This window comes from Lipophrys pholis (genome assembly GCF_963383615.2).
Source record: "Lipophrys pholis genome assembly, chromosome: 21".
Lineage (NCBI taxonomy): Eukaryota > Metazoa > Chordata > Actinopteri > Blenniiformes > Blenniidae > Lipophrys > Lipophrys pholis.
The window spans coordinates 3,430,309-3,452,318 of NC_137649.1; the positions used below are offsets into that span (position 1 = coordinate 3,430,309).

Consider the following 22,010-nt stretch of genomic DNA (forward strand, 5'->3'; position numbering starts at 1 on the left):
TTTCACTGTATGCAGACACACACACGCTTATTTTAGTCGTATTTCCAACGTGTACGTTAACATCAAACCACGAAACAACGTTCAAATGTAGGCGTGATTACAGAGATACTGTGGCTTACATTCACATGGTTTCTCTGGACGGGGGGGGGGGGGGGGGGGGGGGGGTCTTGTGCTGACGCGACGGTGGGGGGGGGGTTGGAGTAGATATGGCAGGGGGGTCGGAGCTGGCGATGGTGGGAGGGTACGGGGTGACGGTGGTGGTGGGGGAGGAAGAGTAGGGGGAGGGTACTAGGTGACGGTGGTGCAGGGGGGCACTAGGTGACGGTGGCGGGTACTCAGTGACGGTGGCGGGGGGAGGGGTACTAGGTGACGGTGGCGGGGGGTACTAGGTGATGGTAGCAGGGTACTAGGTGACGGTGGCGGGGGGGAGGGGTACTAGGTGACGGTAGCGGGGGGGAGGGGTACTAGGTGACGGTAGCGGGGGGGAGTGGTACTAGGTGACGGTGGCAGTACTAGGTGACGGTGGAAGGGGGGGGGGTCAGAGGTATCGGTGCCAGATTTGAGGAGACGACGGTGGCGGGGGTGAAATGGAGGGTAAAATGGAGGCACATTCCTCTCCTGAGGCAGAGGGGTAAGAGACGACTTTATTTTCTTTTTTCCAGCCTTCGCTTTACGACAGACTCTCGCACCTCTTCAGCAGCGAGTCGGGGGGTCGGGGGTAGTAGCCGGTGGTGCAGGGCTTGTCGGGGGAGAACCGGGGGAACTTAAAATCCAGAGGCAGATCTACAAGGAGAAAAAAAGAACCAAGTCAGCCACATGAAGAACACGGAGAAAAGCTGGAGGCACGTCAGCCAGAGTGGAGCGGAGAAGTCACATGACAAATCATGTGACAGAAAACATAAACACACTGATTTCTTAGTACTTGTTACGTGTAGACATGATCCTGAACATGAACCTTTCATTTAATCTACTTCTCCTTCCTCTAGTTCTTCCTCTCTTCTTCTTCCTCTTCTTCCACTCTACGTCTTCTTCCACTCCTTCCTCTCTACTTCTTCTTTATCCTCTTCCTCCTCTCTACTTCTTCTTCCTCTCTATTTCTTCCTCCTCTCTACTTCTTCTTCCTCTCTATTTCTTCCTCCTCTTCTTCTTCCTCTCTATTTCTTCCTCCTCTTCCTCCTCTTCTTCTTCCTCTCTACTTCTTCCTCCTTGTCTTCCTCTTCTCTACTTCTTCCTCCTCTTTTTCATTCTGCGTCTGCTTCTTCTGCTTTGTTTGTTTACTACCCAGAATGCATTGCGCTCTACATCACATCCTCTCACCCCACCCATTAGAAAGATGGTTAGTAAAGGAAGTTAGTAAAGGAGGTGAGACCCAGGAGGTTGAGGGGTCCTGGTTAGACCCGCTTCAGAGTTTGAAGACGCCCAAATGAAACGTTTTTTTCCCAGAAACTCCCTGAAGAGACTCTGATCCGGATCAAACATTAAAATGTGAACGCACCCGAAATTTAAGAGTTTATTAGCGTCTGTAACATTTCATGGTGGAAAACCGGGAAGTTAATGAGTTGACGTTGTTATTTCCCATCGATATGCCGACTTTACCGAGGAGCCGAAGGGATACGAGAGTGAACCAGTTTCATACCTGCAGACAACATCTGCATTCAGTCAGGCTACAGATGCCGTCAAGCTGCTTTCTAACGTGATGAATCAGAGCTGAGAAAGCACATTTTGTTCTCCACAGCAGGCAGTGATCACTCAACGTGGCCTCACGTCTGATCTCTACCTCCAGAGAGGCGCATCAAGCAACCGGGAAGAAATTAGAAGCCTGGAAGCTCAGAGGGAGAAAGAGGAGGAGGAGGTTTTGAAGCAGAAGATCTCCGGGGAGGGAATTCCCCCAAACTGAACTTTACCATCAGAAGCAAAGAGCTCCTTTCTGCCTTGCTCATATTATAGAGGAGAGGTTCTGTCTTTCACAACTTGTGTGAAAGTTAGAGTTGAGTTTTAAAGCCCGCTGAGCATGCTCAGAGCCCCAAACCTCCGTCTTCAGCTACTGACGTCCAGTTAAATGTCACATTTCAAACATACGGGTAAAACAACGTCCTCCACAGTGAAACTCAACCAGTCTGTTATCTTATGTCGTTCCCTCAGCAGGAGGGAAGTCATAAAGAGGTGTGACATATCCTACTTCATTAATTGCTTTCATCAAACCAAACACAGGTGATCTATTCTCCTCCAGAGACTCTTTTACAAGCTGGTTTAATATATGAAAACTGAAAAAATCTTCCAAACAGGTTAAAACAATGTTTAAACCCACTAAGAATCAGTTTGACACCAATAAATAAGAGAAGAGGAATCAGCAGCTTTGAGAGGAAGAAGTTATTACTTAACCTTTGCAAGTAATTATTCTATCATTTATAACTGACCTTGTGTGACTCCTGTAACAAGCCACGCATTAAGTATTAAAAGTGAAGAAGACAATCAACTAAACACTTATGTCAATTGTTCCACAGTGGTAATTGTCAGAAAGCTCAGACTTTACGAGCTTCTCCTTCATTTCAGACTTCTACTGTCATTTAGGCTCCACAGTAATAAACAGCACTTATTCATTCGACGAAGAAGTGGGAGCTGATAATAATCATTAAAAAACCTCAGAGGTTTTGAAATATCATCCAACTAATTACTTCCTCATGTTGTTTTCCTGAAGTGCACTTTTACAGTTCTGATTCTGTGAACTTCCTGCATTCACCCTGTGGTTTGTTAATGTCGTGTGTGAGCAGGGGAGGATTCCTTTTGCTTTCAGTGAGGTTCTAAAACATGGCCAGTCCTCTTCTGTTACTCCTGCAAATAAAGACCAGACCGGGTCAGCTCAGGGGCTGGGAATTGAACGAGGTTCTGGAAATGTTCCTTCCTACATTGACGAGATATCGTCCCACAGCTGCTGCAGATTTCTGAACATCCATGATGTGAAGGTCCCGGTCCTCTAAGATCTCCTCCTCGTGTTTCAGAATCCAGTTTGAGATGGTTCCCTGTTCCTGCTATCTTGCTGGAGGTCTCCGTCAGAAGATGGTCCACTGTGGTCATAAAGGACTGGACGTCCTCAGGTAGACGGTTGAGTTTCAACCTGCTCAGAGGAAAATCTCCTCCAGACCGATACCAGGCAGGATGGAACCGAGCTCTCATGCTGGTTCCACCAAATTCTGAATGTAGCAGCAGAAATGGAGACTCAGACCTTCTCTGGTCCAGTTCTGGTGGAGACTCAGACTCAGTTGGACCCAGAGGTTCTTTGAGTTCCTGTTGTCTTCCTATCCTCTCCAGCAGTCTGTCCATTGACCTCTGATGCCTCCTTGTTCCAGAGAACTGCTGCTTTCTGGAGATCTGCAGTTTCTCTTGAAACCGTGGTTCAGCAGATCAGCAGCTTGTCAATTAGTCAAACCAGCAAAAGCCCCGTTTCCGCCACACAAGAAGTGCAGGGATGGAACGGAGCGGCACGGAGCGGCACGGAGCGGTATGGCACAGCGTAACCAGAGCCAAATCTGTTGTCAGCAGAGAGAAGGTTAAAATGTGGGCGGGGTTTAGAGCTCCGCAGATCTGTGACGTTACAACAGTGATCTCAGCCGGGGCGGCAGATCTGGACCTTATTAATCCTCTGTTGTTATTTACATCCTCCGCTTTGCACTAGTTGTTTTAACTTTTCTTTGCAGCTACAGAGCTGCAGTGGCAACTTCCGTGTTGGTTCGGATTAGAGCGAACGCCGGCCGGCCCCGGTCGCGTCCACTCTACCAACACGGAAGTTGCAGCTATCAGGTTGCCAGTGCCGCGGTACGATACGCGGCGTCACCGGCAACGTGTTAAAATACTGAGGGCCTGTACTAAATCTCTGACCAATCAGCAAACGGCTCCTCAAAATCAGACCGGTTCTGTTGTCCTGAGTACCATAACGGAAGCGCTTTGGAGCGGTTATTTCTGGAAAATCCACAATTCCTGGGGTGGAAACCAGAACCGTACCGGACCATACCACTCCATTCCTGCACTTTTTGTGCGGTGGAAACGGGGCTAAAGTGACTTAAATCACCTTTTCACCATGAACCGGTGAACCTAATAAGCTTCAATTTCGAAGGACAGAAGATGTGATCTGAGCGTTTCTAAAAGACTTAGCAGTTTTTGGCTTCATACTTAAGCAGCATTAAGAAATTCAGGAGATTTTTCTGGAGCTCGCTGACTCAGCAGTTTGGATTTGTTTTATCTGATCAGTCACGTTCACCCACGAACACAATCTTTGGGGAAAACCATGTTTTGATTTCCTGCTCGCCGTTTGTCCGGTTCTCTGGTGTCAGATTGTTCCAGGGCGCTGGTCCTTTACGTACCTGCGATGTGCTCCACACTGGGGATGGCCATGGTGCTGTACTTGTGGATGCAGTGGCAGCACCAGGTCAGCTTCTGGCTCTCCTCGTCCCCCTCGCCCCCCCGCTGCGTGTCCACGAAGTAGGAGCCCCACTGGTTGGAGGCGGCGGACGGCGCCTTCATGCCCTGCTCCTGTCGAGACAGACAAGATCAGACCTGAATGAGAGGGAGGGTTACGGCCCCGGGCACAGGGAATACCAGGAACCTCCACGCCGACTCTCACAACCTGCTCCAGAAAATCCTCCCCGACCCCAGGCCCAATCAGGCAGACGGGCTGACGAGCAGAGAACACAGGATGTGGCGTTCGAAAGACCACACAAATCCAGTTATTATCAGAAACTGTTGCACGGCAGCAGACGATAAGAAAAAGCTTTCCGCTACTACTTCTTGTTAGATCAGACAGCAGCATTAAGATTCGAATCAGGGGTGAGGGAAGTCAGAAAACGTTACTCTGATGACCTGCGGATATCAGATCGCTCCTTCTTATCAGGACTTCAAGTGAGTTTCGTTTTGAACGTGTGATCTTTACTATTTAAACTGACAGAGGTCAAAGTGGTTTGGATGGCTGGGTGAAACGTTCACAGATAAATGCAGTGAAGGAGACTTTATTTATTCATTTGTAATGATTCCCTTTCTTCTAAAGAAATATATTTAGATATTTACTGAGAGCTAAACGTCCGATTAGAATCTTAACTAACTGAATATAGAAGTGCCTGAACTCAACTCAAAGTTGTTGGTCCTAAAATCCATTCAATTCAGCAGCCACCTTCGAAAACAATGGCAAACAATTCTTATTTTTAATAATCATAATATTGAAAAGTTTGTTTGTTTGTTGACATTTGAACAGATCTTCCAGCCAGCTGGAGGCCACCATGTTGCTCTGGAGGGCTGGTTTTGGCTCAAAAGCCATCTGTCTGACACGAGACTTTACCTTCTGCCTTTACAGGGAACTGCTCTGAAAAGGCAGCCCTACAGCATGATGCTTCCACCACCATGCTCAACAGTGGCATGAGGTGTTTTTCGACATCTGATTCATCTGACCATCTGATCAGTTTCAAACCGGAGAACTTGATTCCATCGTGACACAGCGAGAGGGGTTCAAAGATGGCCGCCGATTAGGTATTTTAGAAGTTTTACCTTTTTTATTCAAGTCATTTTATCTGTTTTATTCTCTTAATTAATTTTTAATCATTCAGATAGTTTCAGCAGTTTTATCCATTTCTGCAGTGTGAAACTCACACAAGTAGCTGGCGTGTATTTTAGTTGAGAAAGTTGACCTTTCTTCACCTGGAGCTGTGAGATCAGACGGCCTCAGAGAGCTGCTTTGAATAAAAAAAAATAGCTCACTCAGTTTATTTACACATGATTTAGTGGAAGCTTCATAGAGCCAAAAGAAGCAGCCAAATCAGGTATTTTTCTTTTTTTAAGGGTTTGAGTTTGACCTGAGCAGAGCTGCACAGAAGGAAGAAACAGAGAGTAGCAGGAGCTCAGAGGTATGCATCTGCTAACAAAGGCTGCACGGTGGCAGCGGGCCAGAGCTGGGGGGCTTTTTGGGGGCTTGGAGGCGGAGTCGGGGCCGCTAAACGGAAACAGCTGCTTCCAGTGAACTCACCTCAAACTTTCCCTTTTTCTCCAGCGGCTCCACTTGGGCCTCGTTGGACATGGCCGCGTCGCTCTTAGGAACGCCCTCGCCCTCCATCTCCTCCACGATCATGACCGTCTCCCACTTCCCAAAGCTGCTGGCGGGGAACATGTCTGACCTCATGCTGTCTCCAAAATACACGACCTGCAGGGCAAAAGAGAGGCAGCTGAGGAGGAGGAGGAGGAGGAGGAGGAGGAGGAGGAGGAGGAGGAGGAGGAGGGGGAGGAAACACCAGGTCTGATGACTCTGTGAAACCTTCAGTGTGGAGGGAAAGTGAGCCGGAGCAGGGCCACACTCCTCCGACTCCTGCCACTCAAAGCTTCAAATCCCCTTTCAAGAGCCAGTTTTTCTATTCTTCCCTCAACAAGCAGGAAACTGAGCACAGAGTGAGATTAACATGACAAGACGCAGATCGTCTGCTGAGCGAGAGCAGAGCTGCACAGTGGGAAGGAGGTCAAAAGTCAAGAACACACTCCCTGGTTCAGACAAAAGCAGGCAGCTTTTTCTTCTTAGGTCGAGTGAACTTTTAGAATAATAAAATCTTACATTATAATCAGGAATAGCGTGATACAAAATTTGGGCAATACCATTGCAGTACCACTGATAACTGGTGGTGTTGAGATTAGACGTGAATATCAAATGTTAAGTTCTGGAAAAGTGTAAAGCTTGTTTCCATTGTGGAATATGTGTCGGTACAAACTGGATGGTACGGTACGGTACTGCATGGTATGGTACGGTACTACATGATATGGTACAATACGGTACTGCATGGTATGGTACTACATGGTACGGTACTGCATGATATGGTGCGATTATGGTACTGCACGTTACGGAACGATACTGCATGGTATGATGGGGTACTGCATGATATGGTACGATATAGCCGCAGTTCCAACGTGCAGTACGTGCCGGAGTGGGAGGTTACGGTACGGCAAAGCGCACCCAGGCCCAACTCTGTTGTGCGGTCCCACCATAGAGAGTGCAGTTAAAATGTAGGCGAGGTTGTGAACAACGGCAGTAGTCTCCGCCCTCTCAGGACCAACGTTAAAGCAGCAAAAGAACAGAGTTAACAAAACAAAGTGTGTCAAAGCACTGTAAACAACAACAACAGAGGATTCATACGGTGGATGAGATAAGTAAATATTGCGGGCTCGTCGAAACTGACGTAAATCACTGACCAATCAGCAGACGGCTGCGTTTTGCTCCTCTTTTATCGGACCAGTTCTGTAGTGCTGGGTACCCCGACGGAAGGGTGACGAAAAATGGTAACAGTTGGGTATGGTACTTTGGTGCCGTCTTCAACTTTTGTCAATGGAAACACACGAAAACCCATCCCGTACCATAAGATAAAGTCCTGCACTGTAAGATAACGTCCCGTACTGTAAGATAACGTCCAGTACCATAAGATAACCTCCCGTACTGTAAGATAACCTCCTGTACCATAAGATAACGTCCAGTACCATAAGATAACCTCCCGTACTGTAAGATAACCTCCCGTACCATAAGATAACGTCCAGTACCATAAGATAACCTCCCGTACTGTAAGATAACCTCCTGTACCATAAGATAACGTCCAGTACCATAAGATAATCTCCCGTACTGTAAGATAACGTCCAGTACCATAAGATAACGTCCCATACTGTAAGATAACATCCCGTACCATAAGATAACATCCCGTACTGTAAGATAACATCCCGTACTGTAAGATAACGTCCCATACTGTAAGATAACCTCCCGTACCTGTTTTAGTGGTTTACTTGTGGTGTTTTGCACTTGATGACTGAAAATGAAATAAATAAGAGTAAAATCTAAACATGCTTTTGGCTCGTTGATCTTATCTGCTAAAAATCAAAGCTACCTTCTGATGCTTTACTAGTTCAGTATTTGTGTTTTGCAGTTGAGTTGGATTCTAACATCCCAGCGTGTCCCTGAGTGTTTGACTCCCTGCAGGAGTCAGCAGCCGTAAAGACGACGTGAAGCATTCCAGTAGCCGGCTGGTGTCCCTCCCCCCCTCACAGGCCGGTGCTGCTCTCCAGCCAGCCCTTCCACATGTAAACAAACTGACGGGGCTAATCGGGGCCGCGGCAGGCCGGGGGGCCTGGGGGGCTGCAGGAGTCACATTTCCAGCCGATGTTTCCCAGAACTGACCACAGCTGGTCCTCCCAGGACCCTAAAACGCCTCTACGGGGCTTCACTGCTCAGCTGGGACTCCAGAGATCACTCCAGAGATCACGACAATAAATATTTACAGAGGTGAGGGACTCCATCCAGCACATCATCCAGGAGACACATCATCCAGGAGACTCATCGTCCATGAGACTCATCGTCCATGAGACTGAAGGTGAAAACCCTCAAGTCTGGATCAGGTCCTCTGGATCAGGACCTCTGAAGGGTCTCTGAAGAGACTCTGGTCTGGACCAAACGGGAATGTGAACAAACCCTGAGTCTGAACACTGAGGCCTGTTTACACAACATCTTCCAGTGAAAACTGAAAATGGCTGTTGCTGCTCATTAACAGGACAAATGCGACACCCAGATTCAAACACCGACCGAGTGAGCATTGGGTGAAAGACAGGTTTCACCTGAGACAGGTAACCGGTCCACAACTGTTCACGTAATCACACTTTTAGATTGTGGAGTACGTTGGAAAAAACTGTGCCAACACAAGGAGAACAAGCTCAACAGAGAAATGAAGCATCGGACAACCAGACTGATCATCCTGCCTTACTAGTTAATGTTATATTTACTCCGACTGGGCCTTCAATATGTTAAGGTAAATTAATTGATTAATTACAGAAACAAATTGGAAATGTTTTCCCCATTTAATGTTAATTTATTTCCACAGAACGTTTCTCAGTGCACCTGAGAAAGCTCCTGCCAGTTCACACGTCCTGCAGTCCCTCTATAATGTTTTCAGAGTTCAGCATCGCATCCTGTTAATAGGTGAAATGAAATGTTCAGCTTCAGTTGTGTGTTGGTGCAGCTCCGTCTCTTATCGACTCGTCACTCAGAGGGGCAGTTAAAGCCGAACCAGCTCAGGTAAACAGAGCTGCAGGCATGTGGAGGACCTTAATACCTCCATTGTGCTGCGGCGTGTGGGGCCTGCAGCCTACAGAGAATAAACCCCGCTCTGACTTTTACACTCCACTTCAACTTGAAATGATCTTTTTCTGAAACATTCCTTCACCAGAGTGACTTCATTAGTTTTTCACGAAGAAAAACATGGCTGGCTCTGCAGACAGGAAGCGGCCCGACTCCGAGTGTCTCTGACAGCTCGGCTCGCTTCGGCCCGGCGCTGAGAGCCAATTGTAATCTTCCCTGAATGCCTCCATTCAGCCCACCTGCTTTAAGGCCTGTCAGGTGAAAGTGGAGAGAAGTGAAAACACAGAGCGGCTGGGGTCGCCCCCGAGGAGCCTTAAACAGCCTGGAAGTGCAGGTTGACACCGAATTCCAGGAGAGCTTTCTCCACGTGGCCGACGGGGGAACAGAGGGGGCATTGAGCGAGGGGGGAGGAGGGGGAGGGGCGGGAGGATGACGACTGCTGCTGAGAAATGCAGCTCCACCTACGTCTTGTTTCTTTTTCATGTCCTTAAAGTGCCAAAAACATTTACAGAAAAGTTCCTCCTCATCAGGAGGAAAAAGGAAAGAGAAGCAGGGCGATGAGGCGGGAATCAGAACCGCCTGGGAAGGTTTTGGACTGTGGTGGAAAAGTCCCCTTCTTTATCTTTGGGTAGTCCAAACATGTGGATATTATTCCTCCTGTTCCTCCCTTCAATATCCGTCAGCTTGTCTTGCAGTATCTTCTGTTGCCTGGAGGATTTCCACGGCGCCTCCATCGCCGCGATGCTACGCTCTGCCTCAGCGATTTGTAAAGTTTTAGTGTTGGCTGACGGCTGCTGGTATATTTCTTGCTTTAGCTTGTTGATTTCAGACTTCACGTCCAGAGCGTGGCCGAGTCTTCCTTCGTCTCGGTTTTCAGATTGTGTATCTCTTTACTTATTGCATCCAGCCCCGAGCGCATCATCTCTGTGCGCGAGTTAGCATTAGCAAGCGGCTCGCGATCCTCATCGTTCTTATGCATTGCGTTTCGATCGAGTCCTTCCTTCATGTTAAGTTCCTTCTTACTTCTTGTTTCAACTCCCCCACTCATTGAATCGACTGACAAGCCTTGTTTTATGGAAGCAGGAAGTATGTTTCAATAGAATGATTAAAAGAAGTCGGTGCAGCTTGGTGGCGCAGTGGTTAGCGCTCTCGGTTCAGAGAGGAGATCCTCTCCAAGAGCTTTTGGATCAATAAATGTCCTTGTTCAGTCAGAACTGGTGTTTAAACAGTCCTCATCATGAGACCGAGACACTCGACAATGGATCGATAAACAGGATGTTGTGAGAGTCGTCAGGCTCAACAGAGACACTGGAAGAGTCACAGAAAGAAGAAGCCGACGTCCTGAACCAACCTGAACTCACCACTCGTGTTCAGGTACAATCGGCCACAGAGAGATGTGGACACAGCGTTCGTTTCATCATTGATTACATTAAACCCACAGCAGACTGCCAATTCTCCAGCTCTCCAATTCTCCCAGCTCCCTGCATGCAGCACACCTGAATCCCTGGCGCCTCCCCAGAGCCCCTCCTCCAATGTTCCGGCCACATCGCCCCGACCGCCACTCCTCCAATGCTCTGGCCACATCGCCACTCCTCCAACGCTCTGACCAAATCGCCCCGACCGCCACTCCTCCAACGCTCTGACCACATCGCCCCGACCGCCACTCCTCCAACGCTCTGACCACATCGCCCCGACCGCCACTCCTCCAACGCTCTGACCACATCGCCCCGACCGCCACTCCTCCAACGCTCTGACCACATCGCCCCGACCGCCACTCCTCCAACGCTCTGACCACATCGCCCCGACCGCCACTCCTCCAACGCTCCGACCACATCGCCCCGACCGCCAGTCCTTCAACGCTCCGACCACATCGCCCCAACCGCCAGTCCTTCAACGCTCCGACCACATAGCCCCGACCGCCAGTCCTTCAACGCTCTAGCCACATCGCCCCGACCGCCACTCCTCCAACGCTCTAGCCACATCGCCCCGACCGCCACTCCTCCAACGCTCTAGCCACATCGCCCCGACCGCCACTCCTCCAACGCTCTAGCCACATCGCCCCAACCGCCACTCCGCCCCGACCGCCACTCCTTCAACGCTCTGGCCACATCGCCCCAACTGCCATTCCTCCAACGCTCTGGCCACATCGCCCCGACCGCCATTCCTCCAACGCTCCGGCCACATCGCCCCGACCGCCACTCCTCCAACGCTCTGACCACATCGCCCCGACCGCCACTCCTCCAACGCTCTGACCACATCGCCCCAACCGCCACTCCGCCCCGACCGCCACTCCTTCAACGCTCTGGCCACATCGCCCCAACTGCCATTCCTCCAACGCTCCGGCCACATCGCCCCGACCGCCACTCCTCCAACGCTCTGACCACATCGCCCCGACTGCCACTCCTCCAACGCTCTGACCACATCGCCCCAACCGCCATTCCTCCAACAGTCTGCCGCTCGGCCACATCACCTCGACCACACATGATGAACACACTCAACTCCAGGGACATTGGATGGAGGTCAGAGGCACCAATGGCGGTTCACCACGACACAGTTCAAGCACTGCCAGTTTTCAATAACAAAGTCGTGCCACCTCGGCGGAGTCGTCAGAGCTTTCCCATGTTGTGCCAAATTAGTCACCCGCAGAGCGCACATGCTTTCAGAAATACATTATGACCGTGTTCTATTGTCAAAGATGTGCTTCACTGTCTGGTGTTTCGGTTTCACTGGTGCCGGTGTTAACTGGTGACTTCTGCCACCAGCCATTAGCAGCAGCTGATGTTAAAATAAGACAAAGGAATGCTATGATACTTTAAACTTTAATAGAAACGCGGTTCAATGGCGTTCACCAGGACAACTACAGATTTCTGTCGGGTTTTTAACATCTGCTGTGAAAAGGAGACGCTAGAAGAAGCCGGTCACCAGTTAACAGGGAAACCAGTTAATCCGAAATACCACTTGGTACCGCGGTCGAGCAGGTACTAGAAAAGTACCTGGTATCAGGTACTAGCACGTAATGGAAAAGCATAAAATTGAGGCGAGTCGAATCGGGCCGAGAAGGTACCAGTGGGAGAGCCCTGAAGTGTCACGTCAGACCGTTGGAAAGCCTTTACAGCAGCGAAGCACCCGACCACACCGCAGGACAAAGATGTCACCGAAAGTCACGGCCGTCCTCAGGTAATCATCCCAGGACACAACCAGAGACGGACGAGGCAATATGAGGCCGTCCAATCGTCTCAGCTCAGTTTTCATTTTCATGTTTTTAATGTAGTTTTCCAGAAGAGATAAAAACAGCGATCTGCCGTTTAACGGATTTTATTTTTCATTGCACTGTATTATTTGTAACTCTGGGCGTAAAGCAGAAGAAATCCACTGACAGCTGGAGAGCATCCACAAAGTCCACAAAGAAGATTGAAACCACAACATTGTCGCTGTGAGGCGAGAGCGCTGTCCACTGCTCCACTGCGCCACTGTGGGCCTTCAGGCCTTCAGCTCAGCTCCAGAAGCAGCCTGATGAGAAACACTGTCAGGTACAAACAGACTCCAGTCTCTGTTCCAGAGCGTTTGGCTCGGACTCCGTCCTCCAGCGGGATCCAGCTTCTCTCCAGGTCCAGCTGCTTTCATTGTGCTGACTGAAGTTCTGTGGCTGCTGAGAGCTGACATGACTCAGCACATTATCCCTCCCGCTTTCATCTCACCCACATCGTGCCGCTTTGTTTCTGTTCCAGCCCGAATGCATTAACATGCCAGTAATCTATTACCTCACGTTGTAATGTGCAGAGAGAGCAGCCCGGGCGATGAAAGCATGTGGACATTTTGTCTTAATAATATGGAAGCAGGTCGAAACTGCACATCAAATAAAGTCCATTTATAATCTTATTTATTTTACAAAGAATTGAGTCATTTCTACCGTGCATTACCTTCTCACATTATTTATTTATCAAATTACAGAACTTGGAGATGTTCTATTAATCTATATTATCATGGATTCTGTGGCCCCTGGAAACGTGGATTACGGTGGACTGTGCTCTACTGGCTCTCTGCTGGCTCTCTATGGGCTCTCTATTGGCTCTCTGCTAGCTCTCTACTGGCTCTGTGTTGGCTTTCTACGGGCTCTGTGATAGCTCTCTGCTGATTCTCTGCTGGCTGTCCCGGAGCCAGCAGAGAGCTAGTAGAGAGCCAGCAGCCACGCTCCTGCAGCCGTCACTCTGGTGTGAATCTGCCCGGGCTTGTTTATCACCGGGCTCTCATGTCTTTCAGGACCTGCCAGCTGTGGAATCTGATCCAGCAGGTCTCCACTCAGACTCTGCCTACCTTGGGCTCCGGCTTGCCCGTCATGGTTTTCAGCAGCTCGTGGAGATGTGGCCAGTTTCCCTGCGAGTACCAGCCGGGCTTGTCCAGCGACGGCAGCCCCTCGCTCTCCTCCACGTCGTTCACTGGAAGACCGAGAGACCGGATCAGAACCAGAACCACAACACTCAGCGTGTCCACCGTCATGTTCACGTGAAACATTTTCGCACACACACACACACACACACACACACACACACACACACACACACACACACACACACACACACACACACACACACACACACACACACACACACACACACACACACACACACACACACACACCTACAATTTACTCAATCACAAGTCACAGAAAAGCAAAGAACATGTATAATCATTTATTTTGCCCATATTTTTTCTGGATGTCAGAACCATGAAAGACTTTTTAATCCCTGTTTGAACATGATTCCTTTCAATGTTTAAATAAGCGTTGTATGAAAGTGAAGGAGATATTGTCGACTTTTACCTGCAGTTTGTTTGCTTCTGCCGTCATGCATGTACTTTTTTACTGTTTACTTAGTTTTATTGTCTCTCTTGTATGTGTATGTGTGTGTGTATATATATATATATGAATACACTTTGCACCACCAGAGTTGTCTTTGATTTTCTTTGTACATGCATAATGATAATAAAAGCATTCTATTCTATTCTATTCCTTTTCCTGTTACCCTCAGAGTTCAGTCTTAAACCAGTAACACTTGTTGCTGTTCAGTTCTGACTCTGTTTGTTTTGTTAGAAACAACCTCGTAGGTTATTAATGGAGCAAAACTAATTAATGCATGTGGAGAGTCCGTCCCAGCTGGTTTTGTGCCCTGAGCTCAGGCTCACAGGCACAAAACCCCCGACGTTCCAGATCTGAATCCTCACAAGGCAGAGGTGAAGCAAAAAGAGCCAATTGTGAAGCGGCTCAACTCGTAACTGGTGATTTGTCCGTATTTTCAACGCTTGAAACCGAATACATAGACTTTTCAATGATGAATATCTATACACATTGACAAATCTGATTACATGTACAGATTTTAATACAAACGGAAAACATTTTGAGATGATTTTTGTAGATTCCGGTTCACATAGATCTTTTTTCTCCATACAGGAAACATCTGCGTCCATGACAACTACTCAAAATGATGTAGTACATATGCTTGGCCTATAGGTGGTGCTGTAATGCTGCCCCTGAAATACACCAAAAACGGAGAAGACACGGAGCATTCACTACACTAATGATGCGTTTACATGAAACGACGATGTCGTGTGGACAGAGCCTGAGACAAACTCTTTGTCTGTTGACAAAACTCTCTTTGGACACAAATGGATTGACAGACAGACAGCTCTCTGTGCGCATTGGCAAATAGTTTTGCTATAATAAAGCCCCCGTATAGAAACTGCAGAGAAATCTAGAATAACAGTAGTTCTCTTTACAAGGTTTACTCTGTTTGACTCCCTCTGCTCTGGTTGGTTCGCTCCATGTACCAGTGTCACATATTTTACAGCATGAAAGCATCTTCTCTGTGTTTTTCTGTCGGTGAAGTGTGAAGCTAAAAATAAGTGGCTCCAGGACTCCTGAAGTCTTGCAGTTGTTCTGCATGTGTGGACACAAAAATAAGTTCCCTCAGCCGTGTGAAGGAGGCGGCTGAAGTGTGCAGCTGATCGGACTCCTGTGGAGACACGTCAGCAGCTTGATGAGGGAAGGAAAACTATTGCTATTCAATGTGTTCACTTGGTATTTTCCTGTATGGAGAAACAGTACTGAGAGGTAAGAACCAGATCAGGCCATGCCCACTCTCTCATCCCTCCAACACGTGCCGGTCAGGACGGCGTCCAGAACCTGACATTCGTCCCCGAAAACGTGGGAGTCATGCACTCAGCCTGAGCAATAATGAGTGAGGACTTTCCACTGGATGTTTTCTGTAGGAAAAGAAGGAAAAGCTGCAGCCATGAGGAGAGTGGTTCTTGTGGAAACACTGTAACTACCACTAACAAGCACATGGCAGCGTAAAGAAAGTGAACTCTGGGGAAGACGGATCAGGTCGGAACCAGAGAAAACAACCAGAGAAAAACGGTTTCTGTGGTAAACAGAGTCAACCATGCTGCTACAGCAGAGTGACATGAGGCCAGCTGATACATCTGGTCAACTGAGAATGACATCATGAATGACACGGGGAGTATTGAATACATGTGTATATAATACATATGAATGTATTTTATCAACTATTCACAAAAACTATTTGCCCAAATTGCATCAAATCTTTGCATCAAATCTTCAGGAATGATTTTGAGGCGTTAACGGCTGAACGTTTCTGAATAAATCCCCCAAAAATTGCGAAAAAAATGTCTCGTACAAAGTCCTATGAGAGGCACATCAAGGAGATCAGCGCCTGTTACCACGGAGACGCACTGGAGGGCTGCAGCTGCCTTTCACCGTCTGTTGGCACACTGCTAACTCTGCTCCCTGCCCCCTTCTCCACTCTCAGCCAATCACAGGCCAACTCGCTCTAAAGGTGCTTTCAAACAACAACGCCACCTCGTGGCAAGGAATGCGAACTACATCGCTGTCAGTGTGTGAACTCGACACTTTTCTTCAACAGACGAGGTGTTGTCACTTGAAACGTTGTCGTGTAAACGGAGCCTTTTAATCATATATATAATATATGAAAATAATAATAAAATAATCTATTAGCATTAACTCCGTGGAGTACTCTGATCGCGCTGACAGAAGTGCCCAATATTCTATATTCAATGTTAGTTCCTGCAATGTGTTTGAGTTGAAACTGCACTACTCAGTGTCACCAGTAGATGGCACTGTGTCTTTTGTTATAAGACAGTGTGTGTTTTGGAGCCAGGAAACCGAAGAAGATAATAAATGTTTGTTGTTCATGATACGTGGTGCGCCCGAGTCCAGTACAGTCCAGTTCCTGTCACTCGTGACCTGCAGCTGGGTCTGTTCCTGTTTTTAAGTTGAGGCGGTCAATTAATTTGGACGCAAGTGAAATCCTGGCGCTCGTTAACCTCAAACATCCCAATGGTGATAAAAATCCTGTGTGAACACAAGTCTGGTCCAGCCCCCATGAAGAGGCACCTCCATGGTTCCAGTGACTCCGACTCTTCGTCAGAGCCCACAGGCTCTGCACACCTGGATTTTGGCAGGTCACTTTATTTAGGGAAGCGTCTCCACCGGCTCCTCGGGGGGTTTGGCTGGGTCACTCATGAGCAGAGGTCTGGAGGCGACCTGCAGCGGCTCCAGTCGTCTCCACCATCTGCTTCAGTCGGTGTGCAGCTGAATGGAACCTCCTGCTGTCGCTTTACTTCAACTGATTCATTCGTCCAACAGCTGGTCTCCTGTCTGTGCTGTGGAGAAGACCGCATCGTCTAACATCAGGGTCTCATGGAAGTTTCTGCTCAGAGGTGATACCGTCAACGGGACAGGAAGTGGACTGAGGTGGCCATCGTCTCTGCAGGGGACTGGTCCGAACATAGTTTCTGTACGATAACAGCTCATGATCACAATGAGCTCAAAGATCTGCTTTCCCCCAGCTGTGGAAAACCTCCTGCATCGTCCTCGTCCCCAAGATACCAGGACCTGAAGAGCTGAACGACTGCAGACCGGTCGCCCTGACGTCACATGTCACTGAGGCCACGCCTCCGTCACGCCCTCCACCCTCTGCAGTTTGTGTACCAGGAGAAGGTGGAGTACGCCATCGTCTACATGCTATCTATCTATCTATCTATCTATCTATCTATCTATCAAGCTGATAGATAGCTGATAGTGGACTTCAGAGTTACTGCAGAGCTCATCTGGTACAACCACAGTACCTCAGTCTGGTTACTTACAGATTCCTCTACAGTTCTCCTTCCTCTGCTGACTTTACCTTTCTGCTGCTTGAAGCAGATTGTTTCATGTGAAATGAATTGTAAATGCAGCTCTAACTGTCTTTAATAATAGAAATCCACTGCCTGTCCAAACAACCTGTTCTTCACACCAAGTGAGTGTTTCTGAAAATCAACTTTCCAGAGGGAATCAAGTATCATCAGGAGATGCAGATTGTTGGAGGATTGCTGAAGGAGCTGCTGAATCAGGACCAGCAGGAGGATCTGAGTGGAGGTCCTCCTGCTGGTCCTCCTGCAGGAGGACCTGAGTGGAGGTGTGAGACTCACCGAGCGTCCTGAAGGGTCTCTGCTGGGGAACCAAGGAGAAGAACCCCGGCTTCAGGGCGTTTGTGATGATGATGTCAAACAGCTCCTCAAAGTCCTTCCTGTAGACAGAAACCAACTATCAGCCAGAGGAGGAGGAGAAGGAGGAGGAGGAGGAGGAAGAGGAGGAGGAGCAGGAGGAGGAGGAGGAGGAGCAGGAGGAGCAGGAGGAGGAGGAGGAGGGGAGCAGGGGGAGGAGGAGGAAGAGGAGGAGGAGCAGGAGGAGGAGGAGGAGGAGGAAGAGGAGGAGGAGCAGGAGGAGGAGGAGGAGGAGGAGGAGCAGGAGGAGCAGGAGGAGGAGGAGGGGAGCAGGGGGAGGAGGAGGAGGAGGAGGAGGAGGAAGAGGAGGAGCAGAAGAGGAGCAGGAGGTTGAGCAGGATGAAGAGGAGGAGGAGGGGGAAGAGGAGCAGCAGTAGGAGGTGAAGTAGGAGGAAGAGGAGGAGGAGGAGGAGGAGGTCCATTCTCAAACAGAGGAGTGATGGTGAGAGTCTCCATGGAAACGTAACTTAACAGGCGAAGCTTCCTAATATGGTCAGAAGCAAACGGAGACTTTAAACAGGAAGCAGCAGGAAATATGTAAACCATCAGGTTGATGGATGAAAGGACTGCAGATGTTTGTTCTGTACAGAGACGCTGCATCAGTCTGAGCTGGAAGCTTCATCCACCCACCGCCAACTGCTCTAACAAACCTCATTTGGTTTGTTCACTTTGATTTGTGATGAGAATCTGAACAAAACCTCATCTACACTCAGTCTCTGCATGTTTGTTTAGGAGGGTTTGAATGAAATCCATTCAATATCCCAGAAACTCGGGCTGCACAGTACACATGATGACAAGATGTTTCTACACCCTGCAAATTCAAAATGACAGGATTTTACATTTGAACTAAAGACAATGACTGGCCTGAGAAATAGTCATGATGGTCTGGTTTTGAGGAGCCGTCTGCTGATTGGTCAGAGATTTAAGACCCGCCCTCAATATTCTATTATGTCGGCTGTATGAATCCTCTGTTGTTAACATATTCAGCTTTGCACTGGTTGTTTTTTTTTTTTTTGGTTTATTTGTTGCCACAACCTTCACGTTGGTCCTGAAAGAGCAGAGGCAACACAGGGACAGAGACCAGGACTCGGGGTCAGGCACTACGACCGCAACCGAACTGGGATCGGAGCTCGGAGGCGCCGCTCTGTGGCTGCAAAGAATAAAAGTTAACAACTAGTGCAAAGCGGAAGATGTAAACAACAACAACAGAGGATTGATAGGGTCCAGCTCGGCCCCTCCCCCGGCTGAGATTACTGTTGTGACGTCACAGATCTGGAGAGCTCTCAACCCCGCCTACATTTTAACCTACTCTCTGCGGTGGAAACACGTAACACATTTGGGTCTGGGTAGCTTTGCTGTACTGTTCCGTACCGTACCGATCCGTCCCATCACATTTTGTGCGGTGGAAACTGGGCTTAAGAGGGATGTATGTGTGTGTATGTGTGTTTCTAAGTGTGTGGGTCTAGTTAAACTCGGATGATGTTTGTTGTCTGACTAAGCGATAAGTACTGACTGGTTCAGGTGCGGGTCGGTCTTACCCCAGGATGTGTTCACAGATGAGCCTGCAGTAGTCGCTGTGAGAGCTGGTGATGAGCAGCAGAACCTTCCCAGCGTTCTTCATGCTGCGCAGCCAGGTCTTCACCGAGTCGGAGCACGGCTGGAGGTACTGGCCCGGGTTCTCTTTCACGCTCGGGAAGTACGTCCCCGTATCGTCTGCACAGAGACAGAGGGAGGAGTCAGCACAACCCATGGTTCCTGATGGTACCCAATGGAACCTGATGGTACCTGATGGTATCCGATACTACCTGATGGTACACAATGCTACCTGATGGTACCCGATGGTATCTGATGGTACCTGATGGTATCCGATACTACCTGATGGTATCTGATGGTACCTGATGGTATCTGATGGTACCTGATGGTACCTAATGGTATCTGATGCTACTCAATGCTAATTGACGTCGAGGGTAAATATGAATTGTTCAAGTTGCACGAGGTTATAAATTGTATAAATCACTTTTACATTTATCTTCTGTTTGAGTGAAATCCATTCAGATTACAATCTTTCATCACTTCTTATTTCAGCTGGATACGAACAAAGTTCTCTTTAACACTTCAATTTTGCTCTTTTAAATCTAGATTTACTAATATAATCCTGGCCACAGCCAGTTTATCGGTTGTAGATTTGTTTATTTATTAATTTTTGCTACTTTACCCGTTTTGCAGTTTGAGCCATTTATTGCTATTTTGGTCATTTCTGACATTCTCTGAAGGCAAACTAAGGTCTTTTAACAAGTTCAGTTGTTGTTGTTTGAGCCCAAAAGGGTTTAAAAGTCAGATCTGCACAAGGCCTCTGGTGGGTTTTAAACTATGAGCTCACGTTCTATTTTATGATGTTCAAACTCATATTGTGTGGTGGTATTTGTGTTGCCTGCTTGTTAATGATGAATGTTTTAAAACAAGCATCAAGGCGACACCAGAGCGTAAACTGCCCTCCACTGTAATCCTTTAAATACCCCTCCTAAAGGTCTACTCATTACCAGAGCAACATCTTCCACCGCAGTCAATGCAGCGTGAGCAAACACTGATTGTTTGTGCCGAATGAGGAGATATAGACGATTGAAAATAAGCCCAGAAGAAGACCTCTCCAGCATTAAGAAATGTCAAAAGTGACGCAGGATGAGCGGAAATAAGCAGCAAGCGATTCCCTTTCTCTGAGTCCCAGAAAAAAACACTAAAAGCTGCATTTGTTTGGAGGCCGGTCGTCAAAGGACACATGCTTTCATTTTTCTCCACGGCGAACTAAACGCTTGCAGACTGAAGAGTCGCTGCAGCTTTTCTAGGAGCTGCTGAAGAAGATTCAGTGGATTTAAGTCTTGAAATACGTTGGAATAAACAAAGCTTGTTTGCAGATTAATAGATGTTTCTGTGTAGAGTTTGCATGTTCTCTCCGTGTGTGTGTGGGTGTGTGTGTGTGTGTGTGTGTGTGTGTGTGTGTGTGTGTGTGTGTGTGTGTGTGTGTGTGTGTGTGTGTGTGTGTGTGTGTGTGTTTCCTCCAGCACTCAGGACTAATTAATGAACAAAAGTCAACTTCTGCTTTAAACTTCACCCAATCAGCATAATGAGCTACACAACAGTATTCACGTGGTTCAGTTTTTCCTGAAAAATATTCAACACAATCACAAAATATCTGCCCCCCCCCCCCCAATAAAAAAAAAGCTCAATCTATTTTAGCAGGTGAAGAAGTTTACACCAGGGGTTCTTAACCTTTTTGACCTCGGGGCCCAGATTCCCCAGTACAAAGTGGCCCAGGGCCCATTCAAATATTAACATATATAATTAATTAATACAATATACTATTGTATTAGTATAATAATTGAACTCACTCTTGGTTTGATTCGTGTTCAATAACTAAATCAAAGCTAAAAGCTTGTGACATAAATGTCATTATACAATGTGATCATCACAAAGACTTTTATTTGTCATGTGTACGTATGTAAACCTCTACATTCAACAAAAATGTCGAACAGGCTAACAATTCATGAAACAAGGCTGAAGTCAGGCTTATTGACACAAAAATAACTTTAGATTTTAATACTCTCAAAGAAATTGGTGAGAAAAATAGGAAATTTGAATAATAAAATCATGTGGTGATAAAATAATAAATACATTCAAAACTATAAAAGTTTCATAAATAAATAATCCAATAAATAAATAAAGTGTAAATGAAATTGAAATAAAGTGCAAATGAAAATATAGCTTTATAATCTGGAAATTAGTTTGACAGCCGCTTCCTTTTTGCCTCGCAGAAGCAGAACTCGCTTTTAATATCTGTGACAAACAATAACAACAGTCACAACAATCCCGTTTTTTAAAAAGCTACAACTCTCTTTTTCTGAACGTCTCTTGATGAGACGCTTGGGCCTGCTTCTCAGACGCTGATCAGATCCAGTCTGGGAGGAATGGGGGAAAACAGTATGTCTTGGTGCAAACCACTGTCCCAGCGACAGCGAACAAAAACCAGCAGCATTGGCGACATCAGTGGACTCGTCAAGTCGCAAAGAGAAAAACGGGCGACTTTTACTTCTTTCTAGAAGCTGATGCTACATATCCAGAGCGGCAGGCAGAACCAATTCCTCCGCTATGGTGAGCGCTCTCTTACTTTGTGCCACATGTCTGGCTACGAGGCCGCTGGCTTTCAACGCATATTTAGAATTGCTGGTCGGTGATACGACAGACCTTTTCTGCATCTGCAGCCCATTTATTTTATTTTCTCTTGAAAAATTGCAAA

The 22,010-nt window shown here is 47.6% G+C and overlaps 1 protein-coding gene across 1 annotated transcript in view; it reads right to left on the reverse strand.

Moving 5' to 3' along the window:
* Positions 1 to 541: 541 nt before the first annotated feature.
* Positions 542 to 22,010, reverse strand: part of nt5dc1 (5'-nucleotidase domain containing 1) — a 61,486-nt gene continuing 40,017 nt past the window's right edge. The window contains exons 7-12 of the mRNA XM_080490253.1: positions 19,258 to 19,432; positions 17,645 to 17,742; positions 13,454 to 13,575; positions 6,008 to 6,181; positions 4,359 to 4,527; positions 542 to 783 (exon numbers count right to left, since the gene is read on the reverse strand). Coding sequence (XP_080346379.1) covers positions 671 to 783; positions 4,359 to 4,527; positions 6,008 to 6,181; positions 13,454 to 13,575; positions 17,645 to 17,742; positions 19,258 to 19,432 — 851 coding nt within the window. The 3' untranslated portion in view covers positions 542 to 670. The remainder of the gene's footprint in view (positions 784 to 4,358; positions 4,528 to 6,007; positions 6,182 to 13,453; positions 13,576 to 17,644; positions 17,743 to 19,257; positions 19,433 to 22,010) is intronic.